This window comes from Chenopodium album, chromosome 18 (genome assembly GCF_948465745.1).
Source record: "Chenopodium album chromosome 18, dcCheAlbu1.1, whole genome shotgun sequence".
Classification (NCBI taxonomy): Eukaryota; Viridiplantae; Streptophyta; class Magnoliopsida; order Caryophyllales; family Amaranthaceae; genus Chenopodium; species Chenopodium album.
In genome coordinates, this window is record NC_137851.1 from 31,736,426 (window position 1) to 31,748,503 (window position 12,078).

Sequence of the window (12,078 nt, forward strand, 5' to 3'; positions counted from 1 at the left end):
AGAGGCACAAATCATAAAACTCTATTTTAACAACTCATTTTCATGCAATCATCAAAATAGAGGTGATCTTAATCTAGTTCAAATCATTTTCATGCATTTAAACTAGAAGGCAATCAAATAAAGTGCAACAATAATCTCAAGACATTAAAAATCAAATCTTTCATCAATTTAAGGCATGTATTCAATCCAACCATCATCATTCATCCAACATTCAACACATATTTTCCACCCCCTTCCCCTAGCTAAGAAATTAGCTTAGAGAAGGGAGATTAAACATGATGATAAAACTAAATGAAAACAAAATAGACATGGAAGCAAACATGATCAAAAACAATGAAAATACCAAAGATGTCAATCCACAAAATAGATAGAAATAAACAACTAGAGTGCAAATAAATTAAGCTAAGAGAAAGGATTAGAGATTACTAAGTAGGCAATGGTAGAAAGATTAAAACTTGCCAAGTTGCTTGATTGATTGAAATGAAACTTGAACCAAAGTTGCATACATGAAGATAACTTGAGTAATACTACACTTTCTCTCTATAAGATTAGGGTTTAATTGTCTAAGATAAGGCTAGATGCTCCACTAATCTCCCCTACGACCTATATATATAGGTCCCTTAAAAGATACAAAAATACGAAATAAAAAAAACTGAAACTCAGCGGTGCGCGCCCGCGCAGATATTGTGCGTGCGCCCTCACAGATCTTGTGCGCCCGCAGATCTGTGGGTACGGGGAATTAGACCCATGGATGCGCGCCTTCTCCCAGCAATACTGTGCGCTCGCGCTTGAATAGTGTGCGCCCGCACACTAGGCGCGCACAAGGCGCACACTACTCTCTGTTTTGGCTCTGTTTCTGCTGCTGCCTTGTGCGGGTTCTCCCAGGGCTGCGCGCCCGCACATATCAAAGGCGCGCGCAAAACCTTCTGTTTGAGTTCTGTTCTTGAGGCCTTCCTGCGCCGGTTCTCACAGTGATGCGCGCCCGCATACAGGGGATTTTTGGGGGTGAATTGCTCTTCTTCCAATGCCTTGATTCCTACAAAACAGAAACAAAGAAAACAAGGAGAAAGGCAAACAAAGAAAAGAAGAACAAAAAGGAGAGAAAAAGGGGGCAAACAAGCTACAAATGGGAGGGAAAACCCGTAAAAAGAGCACTAAATTGTGGCATAAATGCCACTCATCAAATTCCCCCACACTTGCTTCTTGCTTGTCCTCAAGCAAAGGAAACCAAGGCAAAAGACAACATACATAACAAACACAACATGACAAGGTTTAAGAAAATCAATCAAGTACCATGGTGAGAAATGCTCAATTCGGACTCAAATATAATGACATTGATCAAAGAATACCTACCTTTCTCAATTCAAGAGGGAAAACACGCTATAAGATGCTCAAGGTTGAAAGAGACAAACCTAAGCTAAGCATAGAGAACTAATGATTTCATCCTCCGCCCTAGCCCCATCCAAGACGGTCCACGTTCCCTCCGCTAGCTTCAATTCATCCCTTGCCAAACCTTTCGCACACTTTTTCATGAATAGACTTTCAAGACCTCATTCGAACCAAATTGCACAACTTCCTTGCTTAAAACCAAGACTCTCAAACTCGAACCTCACAAACCGATGCTTCACTAACTACAAGGGTTGGTAGAACATAGGCCGCTAGGTTTGTAATGTGGTTTAACCAAGAAAGGGGAAATAAGGCTCAACATGGCTAGCAAGAAGGTATATGTAAAAATAAGAACCCAATTTGTAACAAAACACAAGGAAAACAAAGAAAAGTGAGAAGAGATGCCCTCTTCCTGCTCTAGAGTTATATGATCACGGTCTTGGGAGCTAGAAACCAACACAAGGATTAAGACACGCATAGTTAAGGATCCAAAATGCCGCTCAACAAAAGTGATGGAGGCTTGAACAATAAACGCTCACATGGGATATGAAAATAAGCAAATACCAACCAAGGGAATCCTATTCACTACGGAGAGCAACACCATCTTACCACTTTCCCGTGAACTAGGGGTTCAAACGTCCTCAAGAGTTCTAAACCGGGCTACCTTAGCTTAAAATGTGTCTAGTTCAACCCTAAGCACTCTCAAACCGTGAAGACCCTCTTCAACTAGGAAGGTAAGCATTCAAAAATATGTCATAACAAAAGCATATAGGGCCACATGTCCAAATGAACGAGCAAATTCTCAATTTTCAAAAATTTTTCACTTGTCATGATCGTGAATGTCACATAAAAGAAAGAAGAAAAGCAACACACAAAGAAAAAGGAAGAAATAAAAAAGGTTCATAAATGAGGCATGTAAATCATATAAATCCCAATCGACATATAATGATCGTTGAATACAACATCAACGATCCCAGGTTCCTTAGAATCAAATCAAACAACCTCAAACCATTCAACTCCTTCCTAAACTAACCTAAGCTATGCAACCAATCAAATATTTTAAGAGTTGAGAAGGAGAATTTGTCACCCAATTACGCTTAGCAAACGCAAATCCACAATCGTTGAAACTCCATTGCTCGGAAAAATTTGGGGAATGCGCCAATAAGCCCTACAAAATGTCAAAGTCCAAAACAACTCGGCAAATATTTGGTTAGTAGCAAGAGAAATATATACAAAGAAATAAGGAGAAAACAAAATAGAGAAAAGAAACTACTAAAGAAAAAGAACAAAGAAAAGAGGAAAATGTTTGGATTAAAGGGGAATTTGGATTTTCGAAAAAACGGGAGCCAAAACAACACAAGGTTTCATTAAAAGCATCATCATCATCATTTTTTTGAAAAGAGGGGAAGGAACCTTCCAAAAAGACACCTATTGGCCCAAAATTGCGCCCCATAAGAACAAAGCCCTTGAATGAAACAATAAATAAGCACCCCCCCACACTTGAACGGAAAATCGTCCTCGGTTTGAACAAAGTGGAAAATGGGGTGGGAGGAAAGGCTAAACTCGGCCCGAGGGCCCTAGTCCTCCATGTGAGAACTAGAGCCCTCTCCATATGGACGCCACTCGTAGTCGACGTCGATAGGAGGGCCATGGGAGTCCCAACCACCGGTGTAACCCGGTGGAAAACCACGGTTCCGGTACAACTCTTGTTGGTAGTCCGGAAGAGGGTCGAAGGGAGAGGGCATCTCAAGAGGCTCGGATGTGTACATGGGGTAGTTGGGGTCCCCACGGTAATCACACCCCCCCGGTGCCTTGTAATCGTACCCCTCAGAGGTGGGGTAGTTCACTCGGGGGGCCCCTTGAGATGAAGGCCCGGACCAATAGGGCCAAACCGGTTGACGGGGTGTGCCGTCAACATGCGGTTCCTCGTAAGAAGGAACCGGCCCCTGTTGGGGCGGAAAATACGGATAGTTCACCGGTGGGTCAAAGTGCCCTTGGTTTACATGCCAATCATAAATGTTGGCATTGTAAACCGAGTACCCATCGGCGGCCTCCGTCAACCGGTTTACTTGCATTGAAAGGTTTTGGAAGGCACGCTCAAGGTTAAAAGAAGAAGAGGAAGAGGCCATACCTCCCTCGCTAGAGGAGGGGACGCGCAAACCTTGGGATCCCTCCCCATATTGAAAACCTTGTAGTTGAAACCCTTGTTGTTGTTGTTGTTGTTGTTGATGAAACTGTTGTTGTTGAAATTGCTGTTGTTGTTGGAATTGTTGTTGTTGTTGTTGTTGTTGTTGTTGTTGTTGATGCCACTCGCGGACGATCATGTTTCGCTCACCTCCAAGAGCGTTGGGAAGGACACCATTGTCCTTAGGAATCTTCCACACATTCCTTGTGTTCCTCTCCAAGGAAGTGCGGCTCGGGTATGGAAGAATGCAATGGTGCTCCCTCTCAACGCACCAATCGTGGAAGTTGTTTACATCCTCGGTCGGTTGGATGAAGACCAACTTCCGCATGTATGAGATGTCCACGAACATATCTCTATCTTTTCCCACCCTTGTGCAAAAAGGGAAAAGAACCTCACCCCCTAGCTTCGAGGCAATCCTTGTTATCATCCCACCTAGGGCAATCTCTCCCGTCTTGTTCCCATTTTTGATTGCCTCACAACATAGCACAAACCAGTACCCCATGTTGAGCCGCCCACTCAACTCCTCCTTTGTGGCGACCCAAAGAGTGAAGAGTTCTTCATGAGAGAGCTTGCTCAAGTCCTGTTTGTTGAACACCGCAAACACCAAGATGCGGTGTAGGATGCGGAGTACCGGATGGATAATTTGGCTAGCCACCGAGTACTACACTCATCCATGTCGGTAATTGTCCGCCACCAACAGAAAGCGTCGTACTCGGGGAAGAGCTCGGTGGATGGGGCAAGAAGATCGGCGTCGGGGTTAAAGTCTAGGAGTTCATTTAGACGCCGAAGAGAGATGACATGGCGGGCATTGAAGAGTTGGAAGGAGATTTGGAACTCGTTGTTTCCAACGGGTTCCTTCTCAAAGGAAGCTAGGAACTCGTAGGTGGGTTCCTTGAAGGTTGGGTATTGGTGTTGGATGAACTCACTCATCCCAAGGTTATCAAGAAGGGGCAGAAGGTCCTCATCTATCCCCAAGTCACGCATTGAGCGTTGATAGTAGTGTCGGGTGGGGTTAAGCTTGCGTTTGAGGAGTGTTTGATGGATGGGAGCATGGTGTCGGTTCACAAATTTTAAGGTGGGAAGAGAGGATTGTGCTTGGTTTAGATTTTGAGAGGAGGGTTGGGGTTCATCAACTGATATTCTAGGCTCCTTTCTACTCCTTCTCCTACCACTCATCTTCACCAACTTTACTCAACAACCGAAAGAGATACCGAGAACACCACGGAGTGATTCCAACACTCAAGAGTACCAAATCCTTCCCACAACAACAACAACAATTGAAGCCTTTGATTTTGTTATCTGAAAAGGGGTTAGGAGCAACAACTTTCCAAGACACAAATATCACAAGAAAGAAACAACTATGAACAACATTAATCCAGGCCAAAATTTGCAATACTCAATCACTAAAGAGAGAATCACTAGGCAAATTTCAAAATCGATCATAAAAAACTCTCAATCAACATACATTTTCAATCTCACATGCATTAACAATTTTCAATACTCAAAATCAAGCTAGTGATCACTCACACAATTCTCAATATCCAGGTCAAGTAATTGCTAGCCAAATTTCATGCAAACAACAATATTCATCAACAATACTTACAAATCACCAAAAAATTCTCAACAAAATCCACAATTATAAGCTAAACTATCTCGAAATCACACAAAATTCATACAAGCTCAATTCTTGCTTAACAATCCTAAAACATGATCTCATCTAATGAATTAAGACTATAAAGTACTCAAGGATTAGGATTATACCACAATTGAAGAGCTTGAAGACCTCCAAGAGCCTCACGCACCACCACCTCGACCACCAAAGAACCACCACGAATTTGGTGAAAAATGGATGATTTTGGGAGGGGAAAGTGATGAATTTGTGAGAAAAGTGAGGGAATGTAAAGGATTTGATGAGATTTCAAGGAAATAAGTGAGGTTAGAGGGGATTTGGGAAATTAGGGCTTGAGTTCTTGAGGAGAGAGAGTAAGAATTCGTGAGGGATGGTGAGAAAGTGATGAAATAATCGGAAAAGGAGGACTTAAGCCCCGATAAACCCAGATCTGCGCGCCCGCGCAGGTATATTGCACGCCCGCGCAGTTGAACTGCGCGCCCGCGCAGATGTCGCACGCACGTCGCGCAAAACTTTCTGCCAAAATCTGGAATTTTTGCCTTTGAATCTGTGCGGGTTCTCCCAGGCCTGCGCGCCCGCACACCCCTCTTCTGCGCGCCCGCGCAGATGTCGCGCACAAGGCGCGCAAATGTTTCTGCCAGATTCTGTTTGTGAGCTTCCCTGTGCGCGGGTTCTCCCAGGCCTGCGCGCCCGCGCACAGGGTCTTCATCAATATTTTCTTCCTTAATGCTCCTCACTCACTTCCTAGACTCCAAACCCCAACTTAGCTCCATATATAACACCAAACGGCCTCCCAATTCCCTCCAAACACGCACCAAAGATGCAAGTGCCTACAAGAATAGAGGAAAACGGAAACCATAAGACAAAAATCAAACAAACAACCTACCAAAAACATAGAAAAAAGTAAAGAAAAGGATTCAAAAGCCGGGTTGCCTCTCGGGAGCGCTTCTTTATAAGGTCATTAGCTTGACCATGATGAAAATCCATTCAAAAGGGTGGCTTTGGACCCAAAGGGTCTAGCCTCAAACACTCAATCACACCAACTTCCTCCTTGCAGAAATAGTGCTTCAAACGAGAGCCGTTCACCATGAATTTGTTTCCGTCGGCATCCAACTCAAAAGAACCATAGGGAGTGGTCTTTGATACAACGAAAGGCCCCGACCACTTGGATTTGAGCTTGCCCGGGAACAAACGACGCCTTGAGTTGAAGAGTAAGACTTTGTCCCCAACTTTGAAGCTCTTGTTCCGGATATGTTGGTCGTGCCACTTTTTCGTCTTCTCCTTGTAGACTCTTGAGTTTTCATAGGCATCATCTCTAAGCTCCTCGAGCTCGTTGAGCTTCAACAACCTCTTTTCACCCGCCAACGACAAATCCATGTTTAGCTCTTTGATGGCCCACCAAGCTTTGTATTCTAGCTCGACCAGCAAGTGGCAAGCCTTCCCATACACCAACCTATAGGGGGTTGTACCAATGGGAGTCTTGTATGCCGTTCGAAGAGCCCAAAGAGTATCGTCAAGCTTTAGGGACCAATCTTTCCTTGATTTGTTTACCATCCTCTCGAGGACATTCTTGATTTCTCGATTTGACACTTCCACTTGCCCTTGCTTTTGAGGATGGTAGGGTAGACCGACCTTGTGATGAACACCATATTTCTTGAGGAGAGCTTCCAATTGCTTTTTGGCGAAATGAGACCCTCCGTCACTGATTAGAACCCTTGGTACCCCAAACCTAGGAAAAATTATCTTCCTGAGAAGCTTGAGAACAACTTTGTGGTGATTGGTAGGAGAGGGTATAGCTTCTATCCACTTCGTCACATAGTCAACCGCTACCAAGATGTAAAGGTTCCCACATGAAGAAACGAACGGACCCATAAAATCCACTCCCCACACATCGAAAGGCTCTACCTCTAGAATACCTTGTTGAGGCATCTCGTCCCTCTTAGTGATGCCACCACTTCTTTGGCATCGGTCACATTGCATGATGAATTTGTGAGTATCCTTGTGCATTGAAGGCCACCAAAGTAGAGATTGGGAAATTTTCGCTACCGTCTTGTCAACACCACCATGTCCCCCACATGGTAGTGAGTGACAATGCTCAAGGACCCCCTCAATTTCATGGTCGGGGACACATTTCCTAAATAGACCGTCACCACATTGCTTAAAAAGGTAGGGATCATTCCAAAAATATCTCCTCACTTCTTTGAAGAACTTTTTCCTTTGTTGAGAGGAGAATTCCGGAGGCACTACTCCACAAACAAGGTAGTTGGCAATATCGGCATACCAAGGTGTAGAAGACGCTACCATAGCCATTAGAGCTTCGATCCCTATCTCATCATTGATCGGAACAACCTCCTTGTTTTCAAATGGAAGCCTTGACAAATGATCCTCTACATAATTCTCCGCTCCCTTTTTATCTCTCATTTCCATGTGAAAATCTTGAAGAGAGATAACCCACTGGATCAAGCGAGGCTTCGCTTCCTTTTTAGTCATGAGGTATCGCACCGTGATATGGTCCGTGTACACGATGACTTTGGAACATATGAGATAGGATCGGAATTTGTCAAATGCAAAGACCACGGCTAGCATATCCTTCTCCGTTGTTGTATAGTTCTTTTGAGCTTCATCTAGAGTTCTACTTGCATAGTAGATGACACATGATCTTCCTTCCTTCTTTTGACCAAGGACGGCACCTACTGCAAAATCACTCGCATCGCACATTAGCTCAAAACAACATCTTTCTTGAGTAATTCGGTCAAAGGTTTGGCGATTGAGGATAAATCTTTTATAAACCTCCGGTAGAAACCGGCATGCCCAAGAAAAGCACGTACTCCCGTGACGGAAGTAGGAGGGGGCAATCTCTCAATCACCGAAACTTTGTCCGGATCAACCTCAATGCCATTTTTTGAAACTTTATGACCGAGGACAATGCCCTCCTCGACCATAAAATGGCACTTTTCCCAATTCAACATTAAACTCGTCTCTTGACACCTTTGCAAAACTCTTTCAAGGTTAAAAAGACAAGTGTCAAAAGACGAGCCACCAACACTAAAATCATCCATGAAAACCTCAATTTCTTTTTCAAGCATTTCGGAGAAAATAGAAGTCATGCATCGTTGAAAAGTAGAGGGAGCATTGCATAATCCGAATGGCATTCTTCGGTATGCAAATGTCCCATATGGACATGTGAAAGTAGTTTTCTCTTGATCGCTTGGATGGATAGGGATATGGAAAAATCCGGAATATCCATCCAAGAAGCAAAAGAAAGCGTGGTGAGAAAGCCTTTCAAGCATTTGGTCCATGAAAGGGAGAGGAAAATGATCTTTCTTGGTGTTTTTGTTCAATCTCCTATAATCAATACACATTCTCCACCCGGTCACCGTCCGGGTGGAGATTTCCTCTCCCTTTTCATTCTTGACAATGGTCATTCCACCCTTTTTGGGAACCACATGAACCGGGCTCACCCACTTGCTATCGGAGATAGCATAGATGATGCCCGCCTCACGTAGCTTCAAAATTTCTTTCTTGACAACCTCTTGGAGGTTGGGGTTCAACCTCCTTTGAGGTTCAATGGAGGTGGAATGATCATCCTCAAGATGAATACGATGCATGCAAAGAGAAGGACTAATTCCCTTGATATCATCAATGCTATACCCTATCACATCCTTATATTTTCTCAAAACATCAAGCAATTTTTTCAAATTAAGTTCATCAAGGGTAGCATTGACAATAATAGGGTATTTTTCCTCCTTATCAAGAAAAGCATATTTCAAAGAAGGTGGGAGGGGCTTGAGTTCTACCTTGGGAGGAGGCTGGGAACTCTCCTCCGATTTTTCCTCCATTGATTCAAGTTCGATCTTGCCTTGTTCATCAACTTCCTCCTTTGAGGATTCCTCCATTGCCATGACAAATTCTTTGGCTTCTTGAGAGTGGAACTCTTCATTGCATGTTAGAGCTTCCACAATTGGATCTTGAGGCTTCATCATAACCCTTCCCAAACGGTCCAACTCCTCATTCACAACATCAACACGGTAGCATTTTTCGACCATAGGGGTCTTTAGCAACTTTGAGAACTCAAAAACTATCTTCTCATCGGCCACTTCACATGTGATTATGTTGTTTTTGCAATTGATGACCGCCCCCAAAGTCTTGAGAGATTTCCGACCCAAGATCAAGGGTGTATCCACATCTTCCTCCATGTCCATCACTACAAAGTCACAAGGCACATAGATGTGTCCCACTTGAATTGGAACATCCTCAAGTTCTCCACAAGGTAACTTCACCGAGCGGTCGGCTAGTTGAATGGTCTTCCTTGTAGGGATCATCTCAATATTGAGTTTTTGAGCAATGGATAAGGGGATTAGACTAACACTTGCTCCAAGATCGGCCAATGCACCCCTAGCTTCCATGTTCCCAATTTTCACCGGCAAAGTGAAACTCCCCGGATCTTTCTCCTTCTTGGGCATTTTATGTTGAACAAGAGCACTCACTTGGTGTGGAAGGGTGATAAGCTCATCATTGAGCTTCCTTTTGTTGGTGAGGATGTCCTTGAGAAATTTGGAGTAAGATGGCATTTGTGTCACTACTTCAAGAAAAGGGAGATTGATGTGCAAGTTCTTCATCACACTTAGAAATTTTACAAACTTGTCATTCAACTTCCTCTCCGCAAGCCTACTTGGAAAAGGAACCGGTCCATCAAGGTTCCTAGTCTCACTAGGAATTGAAGTTGTCTTCTCGTTGTTGAGCTTCTTTTTCTCCGAACTTCCTTTGACCTCATCAAATTTTTCCTCCTCACCTCTCCTATCTTCATTCACACTCTCTTCTCCTCCCTTCTTTCCCTCACTATCCCCCTCACTTGGACCATCACAGGAAGTTCCTGACCTCAAAGTGATTGCCTTGCATGTATCGGATTTTTGGTTATGAGAAGGGTTAGGTTGTGGTTGTCCGGGTAGAGTTGATGGTGAATTGAAAGGAGCCCTCTCGGCCAATTGAGCTAATTGTGAATCAACCATCTTGTTGTGAGCCCTTATTTCTTGCATTTGTTGCCCAAAAGTTTGCATTTGTGCGTGCATGGCTTGAAGGAGTTGTGTGGGTGTTGGCTCCGCTTGAGGTGCTTGTTCTTGATTTCTCTGGGGCCCTTGGGTTTGATTGTTGTATTGGTTTTGGTTGTTGTATTGGTTGTTCCTAGGGTAGCTTCCTCTTGGGTTTTGGTTTTGAGATGGAGGTGGATTTTGGTATTGGGGGTTGGAATTGTAAGAAGGTTGAGCTTGTTGGCCCCATTGTTGAGGTTGAGATGCAAACCCGGGTGGTGGTTGTCTCCAAGATACTCCACCACCACCTCCTCTAAAACCGTCTGGTCTTGTGTTGTATGCCGCCACATGCTCGGGGCTCAACCCTCCACAATAAGATGTATCGTGGTTTGTTCCTCCACAATTTTGACATGAAAAAGAGTTGACTTGAGAAGAGCTTGCTCCACCACTTGAGCTTGCATTAACACTTGTGTTCAACTTTGAAAGCCCTTTTGTGAGTTGCTCAATTTGATGTTGCAATTGATCGACCTTCTCCAATTCATACATCCCACCTTTCTTCGGTGCACTCCTTCTCCTACCTCCCCAAGAGTAGTTCTTTGCTACCTCCTCGATTGTTGCTTCCACTTGATTTTGAGGGATCTTGATTAGTTGACCACCCGCCCCCGCATCCAAGTTGGCTCTAGACATGGGCTCCAAACCATCGTAGAAAAATCTCATGAGCAAACTTTGATTGTATTCATGGTGAGGACATGCTTGTACCAACTCTTTGAACCGCTCCCAAGCTTCATTAAGACTCTCATCCGCTTCTTGTTCAAATGATGCAATCTTCCTTCTCATCTCGGCGGTCTTCTCCTCGGAAATGAACCTCTTCAAGAATGCCTTAACTACCTCCTTCCAAGATGTGAGTGAGTTAGGCTTCACTTGCTTCAACCACTTCTTTGTTCTACCCGAAAGAGATTGTCGAAATAAATGCATCCGGATGTACTCTTGAGAAACTTGGTTGGTTTGAATCATGGCACATAGCTCAAGGAATCTATCAAGGTGCTCTATGGGATCTTCACTTGTAGAACACGAAAATTGCTCCGATTGAACCATTCTTGTATATTGGGGATGAATTGTGAAGTTAGTCTCCGTGACGGGTAACAAAATCCCTCCCGTGAGCTCATAATCCTCCGGATTTCCAAACTCACGAAATAAAACATCATCTTCTTGTCCCGCCATTGACTCACTTTGCGAACTAGAAGAGTAAGAATCACTTCCACTATCAATTATAGCACCAAGTCCTCTTCCTTCTTCTTGAAAAAGCCTACGGATTTGTCTTAAAGTTCGGTTGATTTCTTGATCAATTTGATGGGTAGGTGGTCCTTGAGATCTTCTAAGCATTCACCAAAGCTAATTAAACAATTAGCGATGACAAGTATGATAGAACAAAACAAAACAAAAAGAAAGCAATTAAAATTACTCTAACAAAAGCAAATTAGACACCAAACAAGCCGCTTCCCCGGCAACGGCGCCAAAATTTGGTCGGGGTTGAGTAGGTCGTTGGGACTACCAACCCAAATCAAATTAACTACTTATAACCTAAACTACCCTAATACAAATATAGGGGTAAGTATAGGGTCGAACCCAAAGGAAGCATGCAAGGTAAATATCAAATTCACTAAGCAAGAGTCAAGGAAAGGATAATTTTGTTGGTTTTTGGATAAAAAGCACTAAGACTACAAACAAGCAAATATAAAGAAGATTAAAAATCAAGAGAGAACGATGCTAGGGGTACGAGGGTGTCAAACATGATTAGAAAGAGGTGAATAATGATAGTTATCATGAAGAACATGCCAAAGAACACAAGA

At 43.5% G+C, this 12,078-nt stretch overlaps 1 protein-coding gene and 1 non-coding gene across 2 annotated transcripts; one reads left to right on the top strand and one right to left on the bottom strand.

Annotated features, from left to right (window-relative positions):
• Positions 1-463: 463 nt before the first annotated feature.
• LOC145590781 (uncharacterized) lies at positions 464-5,015 on the bottom strand. Its single transcript, XM_081647180.1, has 2 exons — positions 2,482-5,015; positions 464-1,036 (listed from the first exon to the last, which is right to left on the bottom strand). The coding sequence occupies exon 1, from the start codon at positions 4,071-4,073 to the stop codon at positions 2,964-2,966; it is 1,110 nt and encodes a 369-aa protein (XP_081503306.1). The 5' UTR covers positions 4,074-5,015; the 3' UTR covers positions 464-1,036; positions 2,482-2,963.
• A 5,947-nt stretch (positions 5,016-10,962) lies between these two features.
• LOC145593220 (small nucleolar RNA R71) lies at positions 10,963-11,067 on the top strand. Its single transcript, XR_014102593.1, has one exon. It is a non-coding gene; the product is annotated as a small nucleolar RNA R71 (small nucleolar RNA).
• Positions 11,068-12,078: the final 1,011 nt, after the last annotated feature.